This window comes from Populus alba, chromosome 7, assembly GCF_005239225.2.
Source record: "Populus alba chromosome 7, ASM523922v2, whole genome shotgun sequence".
In the NCBI taxonomy this organism is placed as follows: domain Eukaryota; kingdom Viridiplantae; phylum Streptophyta; class Magnoliopsida; order Malpighiales; family Salicaceae; genus Populus; species Populus alba.
In genome coordinates, this window is record NC_133290.1 from 10,764,274 (window position 1) to 10,787,853 (window position 23,580).

Genomic DNA, 23,580 nt, shown 5'->3' on the forward strand with positions numbered 1-23,580 from the left:
AAACCTTTTTTTGACTGCAGGAACAATATTCTATTAGCACGTGTTACAATTATTTGAAATAATTCAGAAAGTAACTGGAAAGTAGCTAAACAGGTAGGGACACAAGTTGCCTACATTCATGAATCTGCAATAAATTTTGTCAAGGGCTACAAATAGCATGTGTTGCTGACAACTTCAGGCTCTGTGTTCACAAAGAAGCAAGATTGAATGCTACAAGTTTCATTTACTGTACAAGTGAGGAAAGGGCAGGGGGGAAGGTGCCTCGACAATTCCTTCAAAGTCAAATGTGGAGAAGTCTAGCCATCAGGAAGAAGATAACGACGAATAATAAAAATCAATTTTCAAAATCCAAAATAATAAATAAAAAAAACCCAAAAACATTAAAATATCTTCATATTATGCTTTAAATATAATGAAACTAGGAGAGCCTTTCCCTGTACACAAATTAATTGAGAGATGTATAATGGAACCTTCTAAAATGACACGGCTCTAGCTATAACCACACACAAATGTTAGGCTTCCAATAAATTATCCACGACTCTTTGGACTTCATATATGTAACATTTTATTTTCTTTGTCACAAATAAGTTTTTTTCATCCACACAATTAGATAATTATTTTTTATTTTTTATGACTCGTTTATTTATTTCATATTTCATATGAAAGAACTATTTCTATTCAATATCTTAAACGGTTAGATGAAGTCTTAATATATGATTTATATTATTCTTTAACACATATTTTTAAGTAAAAGTTATTTAAACTTAAAACTTGTATATCTTTATATTATTTTATATTTAATTTTTATCAAATAAATAAAAAACAATGAGATTTCAACTTATACCAACATAAATACCGAGAAACCACGCATCGCCTAGTATTGGTTTTCCAGGAACCTATACGTGCGAAAGATATTACAGAAATTCTTGGAAAGTGCTTCCCCAAAAACATCTTTGATAGCAGCCATATATATATATATATAGAATGACCTTCCTTCCGCTTTCCTTCCACTTAGAGAGTAAAGCAACAAGTCAATGCTGAACCGGCCGGTTTCTAGAATTGGCGAGCTTTCACTGTCCGGCACACAACTTTCTTTGTATTCATCTATGCTGCATCTCACACATGAAATATTATTATATGTGTGAATTAGTAGACTTTTAGCACATCAAAGACTACTCATTCATTAAGATTGAAGTCCCTGCTAAATAAAAGGTCAAATTATTGGAACTATTCTTGGTCGGCCAAATAGCTAGGGTTGGCCATTATTTTCTGTCATATACAGCACCTTCTTCTTGTTTTCCATCTTTAATAATATTTAGACAAAGTAACCATGGCTGACATTTACAAGGTGTTTAAGAGCATGATAACAATTTTTTTTTTTTAAGTATTTTTTGCTTGAAAGTATATTAAAATAATATTTTTAAAATTATTTTTGACATTAACATTTTAAAATAATACAAAAACACCAAAAATTTAATTGAAAATATATTTTTAAATTTTTTTTAAATATTTTTAAAATACAGAAACAAATATTTTATTTTTGTATCTATAATTTTTATTTTAAAAAAAAAAACGTGAGGAAGGTTTTGGTCGAAGTTGAGTAAGTAATTCATAATTATAAAAAACACATTTCCTTGCAGTTTCTCACATCAGCAGTCCACTCCCAAACAAAACGTGGTGGATCTATATTTTAGAAGTGTGTGTATATATATATATAAAAAAAAAACCTTTATGGGATTTCATAGTTGCTGCTTCTCTCTTGTCATGATCATAGATAGGAATCTCTCCTTTTTACTCACACCTGACGATAAAAAGTTTTCTAGGGTTGGAATATAGCGTAGCCAAAAAAAATTTCTTTTCTGAACTATTAAATAAATATACAATTTTTTAAAAATAAATTATTAACTTATTTACTTAAATTTTTAGAGTTAACAATAAAGTTTTAATTCAAATACACTATTCAAAATATTAAAAAATAAATTTGAAAGTATATAAAATTAAAGTGAACTAAAAATAAACTTATTATTAAAGTTACATCCTTCGATGTTTTGTGGAATATAATTCATCTATAATCGAATCTGAATCAATATTATAACAACTCCTCAATCAGAATAAAATAACAATTTCATGTCAACTGAAAAATAAAGTAATTAAATTTTTTCCCTCTCTCAATTTATCCTTCCTTCACTTGATTCTTTCTTATATTAGTATTTTATAAGTTCAACTTTGTAAGTTTACAAGGTTATTCTCTCACTTTTCTTATTTTTTTTCCTTGAATTTTTTTTTTATGTTTTACCACTACTTTTCTCTCTTTCTCTCTCTCGTTTTCTTTTCTGTATTTTTCTATTCTGTTTCTACCTAGTCGACAACATATAAAAGGAATAAAGAACTGATTTGTTTTATTTTTTAATAGCAAATAATCATTTTACCCTTAATGAGTCGTTTTGCTTTTATTTGACTTTTTTTTGTTTGCACTACCAAACTCTGTTCATCCTAAAATTTTAACCAAATTTTATTCAATATATTTTAAGATCCCTCATAAAATTTCAGCTCAATCTGATGGTCGGATTGAAAATTACATCAATAATGTAAAACTGGTCAAATTGTGATTTTTTTATCAAATTTTTGAATTTCTCCAAAAATTCTGAAATTTTAACCTAAGTTAAAAAATCATATTAAAAGACTCCACTTAAAATCATTTTAGAATTTTTTAATATCTTAATTGAGAATTATAAATTTTCTATATATAAAACTAGTAAATATATAGTTATAAAATCTTGATCTAACCCTAGCCCCTGCAAGCCTCCACCCTTATATATATAGACACACACACTTGATTTATTAATCAACGTGGCTTGCAATCGCAAGGGAATTTCCAATAACATGTTTGAGTCAAGCATTTTCACTTCTCTCTCTCTCTCTCATTTTAGCAAGTATTGATCTTTTTCTTGTAGTTTTAGAGGTAATTTTGTTTTTTGTTCAGTAATAATCTAATTTAATCTCCCACATGTTGGGTTTATATCTCATTTGAATAAAAAGTTTGCTATTATGTCTTATGATTTGAAAAAGATTAACACTCTCTGATAATAATTAAAAAAATGAGATCTTTCATTAATTGAGCTTAATATTACAACACATTTCTTTATTGGTTGATAATGACTTTATAAACCGCATCTACAACGATAATTTTATTTTAGAAAGCTTTAGATAAAAAAAATTCAAAGAACGTGATCTGACATCCACAAACAAAGTAACAATAACTTCGAAGATCAACTATTGTTGATAGTTTTTGTGATAAAAATAGGATTATTGAGAATATAAGAGAAAATATGAAAAAATATAGTCATCTAGAAATTTCAATTTTTAAATTATATTTTTGATTTTAGAGATTTAGATAAGTAATTAATTATGTTTAAAGAAAGATAAACATCATTCTTACCGTATCATTTCAAATAAAATATTATATTTATTATGTGTTTTCTCAAAAAAAATATTTTTACTTTGTTTTTTTTTCTCTCATATCATTATCTTAATTTTTTTCTGAGCTTATTCTTGATTTGTTTTAATTTAATTATTTTGCAAAATATGTAACATTGGTTCCTAAGAATAGGAACCTCATCGATTAGGTCATTTGAAAAGTTCAATATTCAACCTTAAAATATGAGATTCGTCAATTAAACCATTCTTAAAAAAGTAACATTCATTTACAAAAATAAAAGACTCGTTGATTACGATTCAATAAATTCAGATTTCATCTGTAAAATAGGAGATTTTTTGATTAGGTCATTAACGAAAAATTGATGTTCATCCCTAAAAATAAAAGAATTATCTATTAGATAATTTATGAAGAAATTGATGTTATTTTTTTAAAATAAAAGACTCATCAATTAGAACGAAATGAAAACTCATTCAAGTTCATTAAGCATGAGATTATATGAAGAAAAGAAACAAAAGAAACAAGAATCCAGGACTATTTCCTGGTTGTACATGAATCAAAAGAAGAAAAATCAAAACTCTCATCATCTATGATCAATAAAGCATGAGTTGGAACCCTAAAAGGTTGTTACTCTTCTTGGCAAGCAAGGTCAATACCAAAAATGCATCAAAATCTGGTCATGATACCAAAAGCTATAAATTTTTCATGCTCAAGTGTTGGACTCGCACGGGAAGAAAAGCTAGAGCATTATGCACATGCATGGTCGACAATCTTCACAATATTCACGAGAGAAAAATCTCAAACTTTACAAACTCCAGCTTTTTATCAAATTTTTGAATTTCTCCAAAAATTCTGAAATTTTAACCTAAGTTAAAAAATCATATTAAAAGACTCCACTTAAATTTTTAGAATTTTTTAATATCTTAATTGAGAATTATAAATTTTCTATATATAAAACTAGTAAATATATAGTTATAAAATCTTGATCTAACCCTAGCCCCTGCAAGCCTCCACCCTTATATATATAGACACACACACTTGATTTATTAATCAACGTGGCTTGAAATCGCAAGGGAATTTCCAATAACATGTTTGAGTCAAGCATTTTCACTTCTCTCTCTCTCTCTCTCTCATTTTAGCAAGTATTGATCTTTTTCTTGTAGTTTTAGAGGTAATTTTGTTTTTTGTTCAGTAATAATCTAATTTAATCTCCCACATGTTGGGTTTATATCTCATTTGAATAAAAAGTTTGGTATTATGTCTTATGATTTGAAAAAGATTAACACTCTCTGATAATAATTAAAAAAATGAGATCTTTCATTAATTGAGCTTAATATTACAACACATTTCTTTATTGGTTGATAATGACTTTATAAACCGCATCTACAACGATAATTTTATTTTAGAAAGCTTTAGATAAAAAAAATTCAAAGAACGTGATCTGACATCCACAAACAAAGTAACAATAACTTCGAAGATCAACTATTGTTGATAGTTTTTGTGATAAAAATAGGATTATTGAGAATATAAGAGAAAATATGAAAAAATATAGTCATCTAGAAATTTCAATTTTTAAATTATATTTTGATTTTAGAGATTTAGATAAGTAATTAATTATGTTTAAAGAAAGATAAACATCATTCTTACCGTATCATTTCAAATAAAATATTATATTTATTATGTGTTTTCTCAAAAAAAATATTTTTACTTTGTTTTTTTTTTCTCTCATATCATTATCTTAATTTTTTTCTGAGCTTATTCTTGATTTGTTTTAATTTAATTATTTTGCAAAATATGTAACATTGGTTCCTAAGAATAGAAACCTCATCGATTAGGTCATTTGAAAAGTTCAATATTCAACCTTAAAATATGAGATTCGTCAATTAAACCATTCTTAAAAAAGTAACATTCATTTACAAAAATAAAAGACTCGTTGATTACGATTCAATAAATTCAGATTTCATCTGTAAAATAGGAGATTTTTTGATTAGGTCATTAACGAAAAATTGATGTTCATCCCTAAAAATAAAAGAATTATCTATTAGATAATTTATGAAGAAATTGATGTTATTTTTTTAAAATAAAAGACTCATCAATTAGAACGAAATGAAAACTCATTCAAGTTCATTAAGCATGAGATTATATGAAGAAAAGAAACAAAAGAAACAAGAATCCAGGACTATTTCCTGGTTGTACATGAATCAAAAGAAGAAAAATCAAAACTCTCATCATCTATGATCAATAAAGCATGAGTTGGAACCCTAAAAGGTTGTTACTCTTCTTGGCAAGCAAGGTCAATACCAAAAATGCATCAAAATCTGGTCATGATACCAAAAGCTATAAATTTTTCATGCTCAAGTGTTGGACTCGCACGGGAAGAAAAACTAGAGCATTATGCACATACATGGTCGACAATCTTCACAATATTCACGAGAGAAAAATCTCAAACTTTACAAACTCCAGCTTTTAATATTTAAAGCTAAGATACAATCAAGTATGTAGTATATAAAAGAGGCACAAAGAAAGACATTTAACTCAAAAAATAAAGAGGAAGACCCACCTAAACGAAGTTGCTGTTGCTGTTGCGAAATACCGTTGTTGATTCTATATATCGATTGATGTTGTTGCTACTACTTGGAGTTGCTATTGATGCTTTATGTTGTTCTTGTTTCTATCTAGGGATGTTGTTGCTACTAGACTAAGTTGTTGTCGTCATCATTAACAATTGCTTTGAAGATATTTTTTATTATTTTATTTCATGATTAATAAAATGTGATTTTAATTTAGATTTTAAATAGTTTTTTTAGCCTAAAATAATGTTCTTTTGAAATGTCAAAGTTTAAGCTACTACCTCCTTCAATTTCTCTACTATCTCGAAGTTCATTTTTGGTCTTTTGATTTTCTATTTTCATTTTTTATAGACATTAAATTAAATTAAATTTTTCTTTTTAATTCCATCCTCTTGATTGAATTAATATAACCTCTAAATATTTTACCTTTTTCATTTTAGTTCTTGTTTCTTTAAATTTTCAATTACAACCAATTTCAACTTTTTTCTTCAATTTATTTTCAATTATACTCATGATTATACCCCAAGTTATTCCTGAACTTTTTCCTTGTTTTATCTTAACCCCTGGCTTCTCATTTTTTCATCATTTGTCCAATTTTATCTCTAAATATTATTTAGATAGATTGAACAAAATTCAATAATTTTAGAGGACCTGATCAAATATTTTAATCCAATTAAAAATTAAGGCTTTTAGATTTTCGTGCTTCTTTGCTTTTACTTATAGATGATGATAATGGTGATGGTGGTGATAAAGCAAGCTTGATTTATTTTCATCATCGATCCTACTATTTATAGCAAGGTCTAGCTCTAGTGATGGTGGTGATAAAGCAAGCTTGATTTATTTTCATCATCGATCCTACTATTTATAGCAAGGTCTAGCTCTAGTGATAGAGGTTATTAAGAGTTTTTTTTATATTTTATTAGTTTTGGCAAAACAAAGGTTATATAGATTCCAAAAGAATACAAAGTAATGCATTTATCCATATGGAAATCTTGTTTTCAAAAGGATAAAGTTACATCCATTAGGTAAACTTGTCTTGACAAAAAGATAATTTTGATGTTGCAATTTTTCTTGGTTATTCCTCCTAAGCAAAGCATATAAAGTTTATAACAATAAAATAATTGATATAAATGAATATGTTCAACATTTAAATCTTAATAATAAGATCCTTATAGAGGCCAACAATGAAGGAATGGACAAAGACGAACCAAGCTCAAGCAATCAATAAAAGATGGCAAGTAACTCATTTGTACCCCTAAAGAAACTAAGGTATGTAAGCTCTCATCCTCTAGAGTTAATTATTGGTAATCATTTAAAAAGTACTAAGACTAGACCACCTCTTAGAAATAAAATTGCTCATTATGTATTTGTTTCTCATATTGAGTATGAATCATTTCTAGAAGCCAAAAAGAATGAAAATTGTATCTTAGCTATGCAAGATGAGAAAAATCAATTAAAAAAAAATATATTTAGGAACTAGTTCCTAGACCTAGGAACCAATCTAGTATTGGAACTAAATGGGTGTTTAGGAACAAAGTTGATGAACATGGGACAACAATTTGAAACAAAGCTAGATAAGTTGACAAAAGTTATAATTAAGAAAAAGATAGACATCACATCCCCCAGATTTTTTATCCATCACAACAGTGGCAAAATTCTAGGCTAGTGCCTAGTAGACAAGAGGTTGTCTACCACTACAGGTGACCTATCATTAGCATTAAAAAAACCACAGGAGCAGACGACTCGTTGAATACTCCTAATTAAGGCTAAAGGCCTAGGTTTGGCTTATCAATGCTTCACTTGGGTTTTTCTTTATTGTTTTTCAATTTTATCATTGAAAATTAGGGGTTTTAAATTATTTATTGATGTTTTTTCAATTTCATCCCTCAATATTTGATTTATTTTAAATTTGAATTCAACTTATTTTGATTTACTTGTTGTGGCATAATTACGGTCTTAAAAAATATCTTGACATTTGGTTTGTGCTCAATTTCATGAATGTTTTGATATGCTTGCTATAGGATAATTGTGGTCTCAAACAAATATCATGGCATTTAGTCAGTGCTCAATTATGTGAATGTCTATTTTTGTTATCATATAATTAAGTAAAAATAAATAAATTACATAAAAATTTATCAAACCCAATAGAATCCATGATCAAGTTGTGAGTTTAATAGGTTAAGCCTTAAAACCCAGGTCTATCTATTTTGTCGTTGTCTTCATTTTTTAAAAAAACAATATCATCTTGAATATTTTTTTTATATAAATTCAAATTAACTTTCTACTTATATTCAAGATTAATTATAGACATGCAAGTCAAAAGGATCACATTACGATAACTGCCAAATGGTTTAATTAACAACTCAAATTAAATAAGGAGTTGAGTTAAGAGATTTCAAAGATGTCATACTAAACATGATTTAATAACACTATCAAAAGTTTTTTGTGACCTATTTTTTTTTTTAATATTAAAAAAAATTTCACCCACCTATGTATTATATATACTCTGTTTTAATTATAAAAGCTAAAAATAGTAATTATTATGCAAGAGGATAATTCAAAATCTTCATGTTCAAGTGGCTAAATTAATTACAGTCAACTCACGTGTTAATGATTAAAATAACATAATTAAAAGATTTTTTACTCACTAAAATTTAGTAATAAAAACAAAAACAAAAACACCAAAACAAGATAATTTTCCCCTCGTTTTGGTGCTTTTATATTTTTAGTTGCTTAGTTTCTTTTTCAATTTGATCCTTTTAAATTTAGTTAATTTAATGTTAGGGTTAATGATGGGTTTCTCACAAGATTTAAAAATGGTTTCCTGAATTAAATCAATAATCAAATTGACAAAACCACATTCATTTTTATTAATTAAATATAATTAAAATTGCGAGGATAAAAATTAACATTGGAACATATAATTCCTACACTCTTTTTCATAGGGTTACTGTAGCTAGGGCATGTTATTACCACTTTTATTCCCTATGCTTTATTTAATTTATTTTTAATTTAAACCCTTTTTTGTTGAGGTTTTTGCATTTTGGTCCAAGACTTTGGTTTATTCATGTTTTTTTTTCCTTGAGCTTGAGAGAGAAAAGAGAGTTGCTGGAAAATAGCAAAAAAATAAAATAAAATTGGTTGGTCTGATTCTGTCCAAAACAATTGACAAATTAGTGTCAAAGTGTCCCTCTAAAATGAGAAGAGTGTCATTGAGGTGTTTTTGAGATTTTATATGACCTAAAAAAATAGATTAGGGTGGAGAGAGAAAGTTTTAGAGCGTGTTTGAGAGTGTGGTTGCAGTTGCTTTTCAAAGTATTTTTCACTCGGAAATATATCAAAATAATGTTTTTTATTTTTTTAAAAAAAATCATTATTGATATTAGCGTATCAAAATGATCTAAAAACCTATATATAAAAAAATAATTTGAAGTAAAGAAAAAAATAAAAAAATTTCAATTTTTTTCAAAAGCGTTTTTTAAACATAAACACAAAGAGGGTCTTAACCCGTTTGATTTTGTGTTTTTATGTCATTTTTTGGTTTTCTTATGTTGACAAATTGTTTTTTTTTAGGGTTCTAGAGGTGTTTTTAGATGAAATTGAGCTTAAATGAGTTTTTAGGCTAAAAAACCCCATGATTTTTCAGGCATCTCTATGGTGGTGAAATTTTAAGCAGGCAGGTGACAAGTTTTCTACAACTACAAGTGACTTGTCGCCTACTTTATATATATATATATATATATATATATTATATATATATATATATAGAAAGGATGATTCCTTTAAAAAGAAATAAAAATAAAGTGGCCTAGGCGTATCGGCTTGCTCCAGACCTACCTTACTAACTTTTTTATTTTAAGGCCAAGACGCACCAGGGTGATCAAGCTCATGCACTTCGTATGGCCTGCTTTTTTGTGTCCTTTCACTTTTTATTATTATTTTTAAAATTTTTCCTTCGACATTTATTTGATATAAGGTTAAAATTGATGATTTGTCTTAGTTAACTTCATGAAGGTTTTTTCAAAATGTTTATAAAATGCTTGCTTTTTTCTTCTTTTTAATTTTTTTTTCAATTTCATCCTTAAACATAAGATTTTTGTTTATTTATTTTTATTCTCAATTTCATCCTTAAACATTTGGTTGATTGAGAGTTGGTTTTCATAATTTATTTTAATTTGCTTTTTTATAGGGTTATTGCAATTTCAAACAAACATCTTGTTGTTAGGTTGGTGCTTGATATAAGCATTTACTTTTGTTATCCTATTATTAGATAAAAACATTTTAAAAAAATTGTTAAAAAAAACTAGGGGAGCCTATTACCTAAATTATATATTTTACTAGTAAACTCAAGTTAACTTAAATTAATTAAATATGTTGTTGTCTTGTTAATATATAAAAAATATAATATAATTTTTATTTTTTTTTCAGTACTTTTTACCTGACGAAACACACATTAAACAACTTTATTTATACACGGTAACAACTTTATTTATATTTTCAACTATTAGAGTGATGAAACTTGCGTGCTAAAAAATAGACTACGATGTATCACAAACAATAATTAGTATAAAAACATGCTCATTCGTGCAATATTCCTGGTAACATAAGAAAGTGATTGAAAATTTCTGTTTAATTGATGGATTTTATATATATATATATATATATATATATATATATATATATCTTAGCTATGAGTAGCAACACCCAATATATATACCTTTCTCCCTATCAAGGCATCAATTACCCTCCATCAACAATACGAATTATTATAATCCGCGTACGCTACCATGTGGTCCCCAAATCCCAATACAGCACAATAACGTCATCTTGATGACATCACCATGCATATCCAAGAGTCGGCACGTGGCACGCTTGAGGCACCTTCATTGTAACTCACCAGGAAGGTGTTTAGGAAGGAGAGCAGATCAAAAGAATTAAAAATAACTATATTTTTGTAATAGATATTTTCACTTTATTATAAATATATAAACATATATATAAATATATATATATATATATATATTGGAAGTATGCCCACCATATTTAATACGTGTCCTTCTCTATCAGCACCACTGTGTCCAGAGACTCGCCATTTCTGGGAGTAATGGACTATCCTCAGAACCCTAAACCTAGCTGTAATTATTCTTATACCAATGAAGGTTTAGATCCGTGGACGATTGAGCTTCAGCCGTCGGATTATCTCATGCTTGATGATGGATTTGGTGAAGATTCATCCTCGCAAAATATGGTATCATCGGAGCAAGTTGCCAGTGGTTCATCAACCGGATACAGTGGTGCAACATCAAGAAATAATAGCATGCAAGTGATGATATTGATGCCCATTTTAGATTATTCTACAGCTGATCCTTTAATTTTTTCTTAAGAAAAAACGAAAGATGCAAATGAAGATTAACTTTTATTTTGTTTCTTGAAGATCCAAGATGCTAATCTTTTCTACAACTTTTTTTTTTGTATATTTGTACAGAAAATGCAAGAATGGAGTGAATAAAAACAAGACAGAAGAGGAGCATAGAGTTGCATTTAGAACAAAATCTGATCTGGAGATCATGGATGATGGATATAAATGGAGGAAGTATGGGAAGAAGTCAGTCAAGAACAGCCCAAATCCAAGGTAAGAAAGTAGAAATATATTTTTTTTTAATTACATATTTATAAATAGAGTTAATTCAGGAGATTTTCATAGCAAGCTATCTGGGATCCCATGTACATGATCTTTATGGCTTTGATAAAGCAATTCTCAACTAGCTCACAATTGTCATACTAATTAACTATAATATATAAGAAATATTTAATGCTCAAGGACCCATAATTTCTCTGAAGTTCTTGAATGATGGCCTAAGAACCTTTTTAATAATTTGAATAGGCACAACAACTTCTCTCTAATTAGCCTTATAGAACATCAGTCATCGTCTACTTTGCAATTTGCACTTGGGATTCTCCGGCCACTGCCCACACAGTCACAGTCACCACCACAGTTGAGAGACCAGAGATGGTGGCTGAAGAGCGAGCAATAGGGCATCATTCACGTGAAACTAAAAAGCAGCCCATGGTTTTATGCACTCGTGTCTTAGCTAGCTAAAAACATTTGCTCGCAGCACTGAAGGCGACTGAAAGGCGCTCACCGATCACATCATATAGAGCGCCCACGCACCTAGCTAGCTAGCTAAGAAGACAACAACATGCCTTTTATCCCCATCTCCCTGTCTGCACAAAACACACACACATAGAGCCCGAGTGTCTGTGTTGTGTTGCTTGACTTTTCCATTTATTCGGCAATAAGCATACATGTATACACACACAAGTCCTGCCAATTAAGACATCCTTTGCAGCCAGCGCACTGAGAGTTATGAAGGGATATTGCCATGGCTCTACATGTATATATCTACTATATATATGCTATATGCATGTGGTCCAGGAGCTTGCTGGGAAACTTAATAATGTCCTGCTTTCGGGGCTTTTCATTGATAAATAGTACTCTTATACAAGTGAATATTACCTGATTTCATAGCAATCTCTTGGTATTTTAGACTCTCGCATTAACTTAATCGATCTCTTGCATCCATTAGAGATGGAACCGTAAACAGCTCATTTGTTTTATGAATTAATAATTAATCAGAGTAAAGTAAGAGTAGCTAGGGACTATTCTATATGTACTTCGATTCTTATAGACTTTCACTTGTGATTGTGTAAGAAAAATGACCCCCAGGAAAATGTCATGAGATTGGATGGATTTGATGCAATTATACACGCTTGAATACAAAAGCTCAGAATAGTGGTTCCAATATGAGATTATTGGAACCACGCCACTCCAACAATTGATTTTTTGTGTTTAGTTTTGTAATTTTCTGAATTATAATGAAATACACTATTATAAATTATAATGACTTGTCATCTGTCAAGTTGTAATAACCATATATATATATACATGAAAGCCCACTCATTATCCACAGGAATGAAGGTCTCCATCAATCGTTATGGTGCAGATACATCAGCATTGAGTGTACTTTATAACCTGTGGGTAGAGTGAAGAGTCTAGTTAGTCTCCCCTCGCACTTTAAGGCAGGAAAACATTGCAATGATTTATGTGGCAGGCCCACGATCCCATTTCTTAAGATTTACAGCTGAAAACGCATTATTCGTATGATCATGACCGCCACCCATACCTTCATGCATCTTCATTGATTTATAGATTTAGTGATTGTTTGGAAGAAAACAATTTAAAAGAATATTAGAAAGGGTTGTGAAAAGACTGCACTGTCGTGCTTATAAACATATTAAAAGAACAGAAAGGATTATGAAAAGATTGCCAATAGTAGATCTCCGGACTCTCTAGCTAGCTATATACATGCTTTGATAATGGACATGGTTTTTATATATATATCTTTGTTATTTTAAGTTGATTTCTGTAATGAATTGTGCAGGAATTACTACAAATGCTCAAGTAGTGGATGCAATGTAAAGAAGAGAGTAGAAAGAGATAGAGAAGACTCAAGATATGTGTTGACTTCTTATGATGGAGTGCACAACCATGAAAGCCCTTCTAATGGCTTCTAATGCTTGGACCAGATGCCTCTCATGGCTTCTAATGCTTGGACCTTGCAACCTTCTTCTCTCCACTCTTCTTCCTTTTCCTAGTTCAAAACATCTATATCCTTTTCTTCACTTCAAATGTTTTGGCTTTTTTTTTCTACTGCGTTTCTCTCAGTATATATCTGAAAATATCTCTATTGGTGTTTATCGATAAATTTAACAATGAAAAAATTCAGCCAATAAATATCATTATAATATATCAAAATTCCATATTCCGTCAGTGTTTTTGTTTTCATTTATTAATTTCTAGGAGTGTTATTCAGCTATTAAAATCACCATGCATATTATATTATAGTGATTTTTTCCCCTATAATATAAATGACTTGGGCGAGAATGATGCGTTAGCGGGCACACATAAATTTTTGGTTATGGTCTACTCCACAAGGCTGGGCTCAATGGTAAGTTTTAACTGATAAGAAACAAAAGAAAAAAAAACCCTAAAAAAGAAGTTCGAAAATTATAAATTCATCCTTGGAGAAATCATGACCCAGTCCAATTAAAACCTAGCTCAACTACTTGGAAACATTAAAAACAACGAAAATTCTAGTGCAGCACAGCCCATAACCGCCAAGTCAACAAGGTTTCAACGTCCTGAAAACAATCAAAGCCCATAATTCCAATGCAACTTTTTTTAACGCTATAAAAAATATTTAAATTGTAAATAATTATTTGAAATCATTAATATAGATGATCCAGTGAGTGAAACTTAAAATCTGCAGTCTTGATTCCTTACTTGATTCAAAATAAATTATTTGAAAGTTACTTTACTTTAACGAGATTTATTTAATTTAGTCAATTTAGAAGTAACTCAATCACACTCAATTGACTAAGAAAAGAAAAGGTTTTGAGAAAAAAATTTAGAAAAAAATGATAAAATCAACAATGTTTTTTTTATATAATTTGAATTTAAAATTAAAACATGTGAGAGTATTTTTTATGTGATTTAGTCTATTTATATAGCTAGTCAAAAACAACCTAGAAAATCATTAATATAGATGATCCAGTGAGTGAAACTTAAAATCTGCAGTCTTGATTCCTTACTTGATTCAATATAAATTATTTGAAAGTTACTTTACTTTAACGAGATTGATTTAATTTAGTCAATCTAGAAGTAACTCAATCACACTCAATTGATTCAGTATTTTTTACGTGATTTTAGTCTATTTATATAGCTAGTAAAAAACAACCTAGAAAATCATTAAAAAAATTAAGGGTGAAACTAAATTGAGATAAAAAAAAAATTGAAAAAAGGAAAAAAAAAAGAAAAAAAAAAAAGGGAGGGCACGTATAACAGTAAAGCAAGTGCGTTTACCCCATTAGTTTGTTTAGGTAATCGTTCTAACATTCTCCTTTACCTCTCTCTGTTCAATCTCTCTAAATGACCCAACAATAAAAAAAAAAATTATTTATATAAATCTGGAAAATAAATGTCATGATTCACTCACTCAGACAAGAAACCCTATCTTTAAGAATGTAGCCTGGGGAGAGAAGTTCACTATTGATTCCTACTTATAGGTTGAATAAAGCCCTAATCAATCCTAAGATAATATACATTATATAAAAATAACTTAAACACGTAGCAAACATGTTGAGATGGCCGAGTTGGTCTAAGGCGCCAGATTAAGGTTCTGGTCCGAAAGGGCGTGGGTTCAAATCCCACTCTCAACAGCAACGTTTTGCTCTTTTCTTTTATGGATACAACAACGCGTTAATCTTGCGCGTGATCCACTTCCCTCGTTTTCAACCCCAGGAACTAATTTTCCAGACAAGGGTGTTTTTGTTATTATAGTAATATTTATGATTGTGATTTGAAAAAAATAATTTATAAAAAATATTTTTTTATTGAAATTGATTTAGTATTTATATATATTTGATTGAAACTGTGATTAAAATTAAAATGAAATAAAATATAGTTTAATGTGTTTCGTTAAACATTTTTTTCAAATTGAGATTTTAAAATAACTAAAAAGATATATATTAATACTGATGATTCTTAATTTAAATATTATAGATTTAATTACCACTATTATATGATTAAATAAATAATACTTTATATTAAATATTTTTTATTATTCCATTAACTTATCTATAATTTCATCACGTATGAAATTCATCCGATAATGACTATAGTTTCTATGGTTTTTTGAGCTTACAATAAAATCAGGTAAAATATTATTACAAACAAAATTAAAATTGCGATCAAATTCCGCAAATACTACGTCATTATGCGATATCCTTTTAATTTATGTAGTGTAATTGAATAATATTAAACATTAGTTTTTCGAGTAAAACACAATTTTAAAAAAATTGTGTAGACAATTTAAAAATTGAATTTTTTTTTACCAGGTCAGACACTGTTCATGTGAATAGTGCCAGGTGAATTAATTCACGTGACATAGACACTATAGGGGAAGAAGCAGCTCTCAGCTGCTTTCAGTTGCTTTCGACAAATGGTTTCAACATAAAATATATGGGTCCCACATATACAATAAATTGAGTTTCAATGTTACCAAACATATTATATAAGCGATTTACTTCAAAAGCTAAAGTTACTATGTAAACAAACACTTTCAATGATGCTGGAAAAGCTAGATTAGGATTCTTAAATAATTTTTTAAAAAAAAAATTTTAGTGTGATCAAAATATATTTTCTAATTAAAAATAAGGTTTTAGAAGTTCATATGATTTATTTTTTCTCAGGTTTTTGGTGAAAAAAATGTTAAAATCTCATTTTTTTAGTCTAAAAATTTGAATTTGAATTTGAATTTTTCAGTAACTTGAAATATATTTGATAAACAAAAATAATTGCAAGCAAACAACACTATATATATATATATAGCATATGCTCTTCAAATCTCATGCGCATGGGCTTGGCTATACGGCCGAACACGCATGTGCCATCCTTTTAAGCGAAATCAAGTATGAGATTGATTCTCTAAGTTTTTATTTTTTATTTTTTTATATCTTTAAATTAAATACTATCTAGATAATTAATTATAATAATATTTAAAATTATTAAATTATTCCATGCTTTATAATAATATTTTAGGTTTTTATCGTAATAGGTTTAAATTCTAATTTTTTACTTTTTTTATATATAATTAAATATGAAACTAATGAGCATATGTTTAAAAGAAATCTGCAAAAATATTCATTGAGAATAATATTATCAATTAATTTATGAAAATATTTATATAAATCTAAAAATTTAGGTAGTAGCCTCATTGTTAATCATGTAGCTTAAAAAGTCAGTCGGTTGATCTAGTTGTATAAATCAATTGATCGGTTCATACATGAACTATAATTTTTATGATTTTTTTTCAAATATATTTTATGAGTCACATGTACATGTTTATCCAACTTTTAAACTAAAAAAATCTATAATTAATGTTGTAACCCATTTTTGGGTCCCCATGAAAAATAAAATAAATAGCCAAAAGAGGTTAGAAAAATACCAGGAGCCAGAAGCGTTCGGAAAATAGTCAGAAAATTGGTCAAGGAATTTAATACAAGGATTGAATTTTTGACAGTATATTCTTGAAGGATGGAAGCCCTATTGAGAAGGAAAATTTGAATTTTGAGGAGAAAAGCCCAAATTTGGATGTTTATGGACTTAATTGGATTTTTATGGATTTAATTGGATTTTTATGGACTTAATTGGATTTTTATTTGAATTTATAGAAGATTTGATTCCAAGAAAATTGATTTTTAAGTCAATTTGGGCTTTAATTTGGAGAAATTTAAGTTCTGGGGCCAAAATATATTTTTTAGGAATTTATTGGGTCAAATCAGGGGCTCAATTGCATAAATATTGAAGTTTAAGGGCCAATTAGGGATTTAATTAAGAAAATCCGAAACCAGGGACCAAATTGGAAGAGGCGCGTAAATGGAGGGGCTGCAATTATTCGGTTCAGGGGCCTAATTGAAGAAATTGAAAGTTTATTAATCGATTGAGGGCTCAATTGCATAAATCAGAGGCCAAGGACTAAAGTGAAAAAGGCGGCCAACAAGAGGGGCGGGGACCGAATTCGGAGGACTGATTTGAAGTTTGCCCATTTAAATGAAACGGCGCGTTTTATCCAAAACGACGCCGTTTCATATATGAAAAAAAAAAAAAAAAAAAAAAAAAAAAAGAGGAAGACCAGAACGGTGTCGTTTTGAACGACACTGTTCATCTTCCTCCTTCCCCTCGAAGAAGAGCAGCAGAAGAAGAAAACCATTTTCTTTTTTTCAAATCTTCCCGCCTCTCTCTCTTCGTCCCCACCACCTTTAAACATTGGCCGACCAGCCGTTGCACCGCACTAACGATGGTCCCCCGCAGTTCTGACCCTATAAATAGAGAAGAAAACCGAAGAAAAGGAAAAAAAAAGACCCGAAAAACCGAAGCCGAGGGAGGCCCGCCGCTCCCCGACAGCCGCTCCTCAACCCGCTCCTGGGTCCACGTCGAAATCGCGCCATGGTTCTATAAATAGAGAACCAAAAGGGAGAACGGGAGGGCGAAAAAAAAAGAAAAGAGAAAAAAAAAACCCGAGAGAGGACCGGGAGAGAGAGGAGAGAGAGAGGAGACCGAAGAGAGAGAGCGAACCGAACAGCCGCAGCGCCGCCTAACGGAGCCTCCGCGCACGAGCCACACCACCGCCAGCGACCGCCTCCTCCACGCCAGGTACGTTTTCTTCTCCCCCCCTGTTTTCTTTGTTTTCTGCAAATATTTGCCTCCTGCATGCATTCTACATGCAGGAGGCGGGGGGGAGAAGATTAATTCCCCCCCCCGCTGGGCCTGGGGCCGCTGGGCCAGCCCGATGCTGGCCCAGCCTTGCAAGTCTGGGCCGGTCTTGGCCCAGACCATAGGAGCTTTTCGGGCAGAGATCGGCCCACTTGAGTTTGCGGGCCGAGATCGGCCCACGTTTGTTTGCGGGCCGAGATCGGCCCGTCTCTTTTTTGGGGGCTGAGCCTGGCCCATTCATTTGGGCCGGCCCAGCCCTATAATATATTATATTATTATAAATTATAATATATATATGTGTGTATATGTTATATATATATATAAAAAATATTTATAAAAAAATCTGAAAAATCTAAAAAAAATGTTGTTACTTTCCTTTCATATATATATATTTTTTAAGGGGGTTTTTGTTTTTTTTTTTTATATTGTGGAGGCATAAATTCAGTATTTAAAATATCTGATTTTCGTCGAGGCACCCGAAATTTTCAAAGATAAATTTATTTTTTGCTTTAAAAAATTTCTAAAATTCCTTAAAAATATTGTTGATTTTTTTTACATCTTTTTAAAATGACTTAATATTAGTTTGTATTTTTTATGTTGTGGAGATACAAATTCAGTATTAAAAATACCCGATTTCGTCAAAAAAAATATATTGTTTTTTTTTAAAAAAAATATTTTCTTGCGTGTTGCATACGGCCAATACTCTAACATGTTTTGAATGTTCTTTTTATATAAAAAAAATATTGGAAGTTTTGAAAATGTGTTTTCGCATAGATTTCTTAAACACAAATTATTTTCTTGCATTTCTGGATTTTACAACATGTTTGTAAAACTCCAAAGGGTATTGGCCAATATTCCAAAAACTATAAAAATCTTATTTTGGGGGAATTCATTTATTATTCACCGTTAATGTTTGGATAAAGAAATCCTTAAAAGGATGAATATCCAAAATATTATTGGGAGTAATAAATCCGCACACATTCTTGAAAGAAGCCTTGATTATAATCGAGGACATTTCAAAATTTAATTTTTTTTATTATTATCCCACGATTTATGAGTCGCAAACTCTTGAAATACTAAGGGAAAAATGAGCTTTCAAAGCACATGGAATCTCCTTAGATTTCTATCCAAAATCAATTGACGAGCCTAGAAAATACCAACATCATAGCAATTATAAAGCAAACCAAACACCAAGCAGCTTACCTTAGGTAGGGCGTACTAGGGGTGCTAATACCTTCCCTTTACGCAACCAGTCCCTTACCTTAGAATCTCTGAAAGACCAGTTAGGTTTCCTAGTGACCAAAATACTAGGTGGCGACTCCAAAGAACCAAATCCGCAAAATAGAACAAAACGAAAGTCGTCAATCGAATGTCGCAAAAACAAAATTTTTTTTTATTATTTTTAGGATTTTTTTGGGGGTGTGACAATTAAAATCTTTAAAAGTTTTATTCACATAATAGTTGTCAATTGTTTTTCAGCATTAACTAGTTGGTTGGTTGAACTGATCATTATAAATCGGTTAACCGGTTTTTCTCAGACCTGGACACACATTATAAATTATAGTAGAACAAATATTTCATGGTTTGCATGCTTAGATATACATTTTATCACTCAAATATGCCCAATTTATTTCCATTAATGTATACACATAAAAATAATAGCTCAAACATCGTTAGCATGAATAAAGCCTAAATCCATTCTTATTTTGCAAAAACAATCCTTAAAGGTTTTGTGAAAATATCAGCTAGTTGGTGTTATGTGCTCAAAAACTCAAGTAAAATATCTCATTTCACAATGTGATCCTTTAGAAAGGTGTCACGACCCGAATCCCGGATTCATGACCGGCACATAGGCAAGGTTCCCCTCCAAGGTTCCATACCTATGCGAACCCAAACTTACATACAAACTTATCCTTCAAAACTCAATCAGAGTTGTTCAACGCAGCAGTAACAACAAAAATAACTTTATAACATAATTCGATTGTCTTAATACAAGAGTTCATATATATTCATAGTTTTGGAGCACTAACTTGACAAAAAGGAATGTACAAATTACAACCAAAAAGCAGGTTCGGAAGATTCAACAAAAGTGACATGCTATCAAGCTATAAGCCTGAAAAGGATAAATAATGAGAGGGTGAGTTCAACAATTCAGTGAGTAGATAACGTTCAATATACACACACGAGGTAATACAGTAATGAAAAATATATATACAAGTATGGCTCTAGGTTCTTATAGAAAGGTTTCTCAAATAGACCATAACAAGAAGATTATATGGTAAAGTTCGTCAGAAAATCAAAATGCAATGAGCATGAGGCTCTGTACTGTGGGATGATCAGTCCACACAGGTTGGTGACTCCCCCGACCAACTAGAGTTCAGATACGATGTGCACAAAGACTAACACTATCCTGTTAGCATGAGTATTCTGACTGACATACCATAGGTTCATAATCATAATCTAACAAACATATTCATATCTCAAAGCTCAACTCATGACATCAATCAAATGAGGAGCTATCAATTCAGAAGTCAATTCAAAATATATGTTGGTTCATATCAAGAATTCAAATTCAATAATTGATCATGCTTTATCATAACAAGGATAATAATCAGCATATATATTATCAAGAAGCATGATTCAATTCATATTAACAAATCAAATATTTATACTATTTCTCATGCATATGGAAAATTATCCACTCACCTGACTCAAAAGCAAACAACACTTACAAGCTGAAACCGAAGGAAATCCTACTGACGTCCTGCCGGTAGAATATCAGGATTATCTGAATACAAAAGAGACATATTTAAGAACGAATCAAAAGAAAATTTAACCTATTTAATACACTTAACTAAGGGTGTATACCGTAACCCTATATGTTTTTGAACTAACTAGTTAATTTTCTCAAAAATCCAAAATCTAACGGTTTCTCCGAAATCTAATCCATAATAAAAACAACTAATAAAATTGGTAACAATTCACTAAATAACCCTTAATTATTCATAAAAATAATCTGAAAAAGCTAGTATTACAGCTAGGGACTAATCTTGAATTTTTCCATATTTTAGGGCCAAATTGTAATTTTCATCTAATGGAGGACCAAACTGAAATTTGCCATAAATCCATGAATATACTGAAATTCTGACCTTAATTAATCCTCAATTATGTCCAGGATGTATCATTATGCTCCAGGGACCATTATGGAATTTTACCAAATTTTTAGGGTTAAATTGTAATTTTTGTCAAATTGGAGGACCAAATTGAAAGTGTTAAATTCTTTTATCTACACAGTAATTCTACCCATAATTCATATGTTATTCTGTTCAGAATCTCGGAATATGCTCCAGGGACCAATTTCCAATTTTCCAAAGTTTGGGGACTAAACTGTAATTTTTGCAAATTGAGGGACCAAATTGAATTTTCGTCATCTTCAACCTCCAATCCAGAATTTTAACAGAAACCCCACTGTTCTCTCCAAAATTTCTAACACAATTTCACCATTCAAACAAAATCACAACTAAAACTCATCATCTTTCAATTCAATCTCTCAAAATCATTCAAATAATCAAATATCCACAATAATCAACCTCTATCATTCAATTTAATTCATCAATTTAAACCAAAACAAAAATTCTCAAAACCCTAACATTCATCAAAACTGAAATTTAACTTCAATAACACATATTTATACATAATCTTACCTTTTTACTTATTTCCTCAAAATTTCTTCCTTTTTCCCTTATTTTCCCTTATTTTCCCTTCTTTTCTCTTCTTCTTCTTCGTCCTCCCTTCTCTCTCACGGTTCTGCTCTCTAATTCAGATCTCTTTTTTGTTTTTTTTTCTATTTATATTTATTATGTTATACAATTACTACAATACCCTTATTTATTTATACCCACACTTTAAGCTTTCAAGGGCTTTATTGTATTTTCCCATTTCATTAATTCAAAACGTTACAAAGGGGATGTCTCACTTTGATATGTTTTGTATGAGAGTGTTGGATAAGGTTATTAGAAAGACTGATCACACTAGTGTTATTACACTTAATGGGTATATGATCAAATTCAAGTATATAATCCTCTATAGTTTGTTTCATCCATAAAATTTAAGCACAACAACTATCTGCTATAATATATTCTGCTTTAGTTGTTGATATGGATATAAAGTTCTGTTTTTTACTAGCCTTGGATACTAGTTGAGGATTCTAGAAATGATATGTCCATTAGTACTCTTTTTATAAACTTTACATCCAGAAAAGTCCACATCCAAATAGCTTATCAAACTTAACTTGTTTCCTTTCGGATACCACAATCCTAATTCTATAATACCATACAAATAACAAAATATGTGTTTTATAATACTAACATGTGATTCTTTAAGGTAAGCTTGAAAGCATGCATATAGACATATATAAAACATAATACAGGGTTTACATGCAGTTAAATATCAGAGTAAGCTAATCATATATTGATATTTGATTATGTCTATATTCTTACTATTTTCATCATATCTAGATTTGTTATTGTTTCCATGGTTGTGTGGGCTATTTTGACATGTTCCATCCTAAATCTTTTTAGAAGATCCTTGATATAGTTGCTTTGATTGATGAATATGTCATTTTTTGTTTGTTTAAATTGTAATTTGAGGAAAAAATTCAACTTTCCCATCATGCTCATTTCAAATTCATCTTGCATTCAATTAGCGAAATCCTTACAAAGTTATTTATTAATAGCACCAAATATGATATCATTAATACAAATTTGTACAATTAAGATATTTTTATCTTTTCTTTTTATGAAAATGATGGTGTCAATTTTACCAATGTCAAAATCATTATCAATAAGAAAAGACTTGAATATATTATATCATGCCCTAATTGTTTATTTTAAACCATACAAGGCCTTTTTAAGTTTGAAAACATGATCAGGAAATTGAAAATTTTCAAAATCATGTGATTACTCAACATACACTTCCTCCATGATATATCCATTTAAAAATGCACTTTTAACATCCATTTAGAAAAAGTGTGAAGTTAGCATGATAAATATAGGCTAAAAGCATTCTTATTAATTATAGTCTAGCTACCGGTGCAAATGTTTCTTTATAATATGTACTATTTTCTTGATTATAACATTTGGTAACTAGTCTAGCTTTGTTTCTAATTGTTGTTCCATGTTCATCAACTTTGTTCCTAACACACCCATTTTGTTCCAATAATAGATTGATTATTAGGTCTA

At 29.9% G+C, this 23,580-nt stretch overlaps 1 protein-coding gene and 1 non-coding gene across 2 annotated transcripts; both read left to right on the forward strand.

Annotated features, from left to right (window-relative positions):
- The first annotated feature begins 11,045 nt into the window (after nt 1-11,045).
- Nucleotides 11,046-13,829, forward strand: LOC118049657 (probable WRKY transcription factor 51). The gene is made up of 3 exons (XM_035059715.2): nt 11,046-11,325; nt 11,492-11,638; nt 13,449-13,829. Exons 1-3 carry the CDS (start codon nt 11,111-11,113, stop codon nt 13,579-13,581), a joined length of 495 nt encoding a protein of 164 aa, XP_034915606.1. The 5' UTR covers nt 11,046-11,110; the 3' UTR covers nt 13,582-13,829.
- A 1,375-nt stretch (nt 13,830-15,204) lies between these two features.
- Nucleotides 15,205-15,285, forward strand: TRNAL-AAG (transfer RNA leucine (anticodon AAG)). The gene has a single exon. It is a non-coding gene; the product is annotated as a tRNA-Leu (tRNA).
- The last annotated feature ends 8,295 nt before the right edge of the window (nt 15,286-23,580 follow it).

Bases quoted from the DNA above. Each gene is read 5' to 3' on its own strand.
- LOC118049657 (XM_035059715.2), top strand. From the start codon at position 11,111: ATGGACTATCCTCAGAACCCTAAACCTAGCTGTAATTATTCTTATACC. The intron at 11,326-11,491 runs GCAAGTGATGAT...ATATTTGTACAG, and splicing joins ACATCAAGAAATAATAGCAT to AAAATGCAAGAATGGAGTGA. The intron at 11,639-13,448 runs GTAAGAAAGTAG...TGAATTGTGCAG, and splicing joins AAGAACAGCCCAAATCCAAG to GAATTACTACAAATGCTCAA.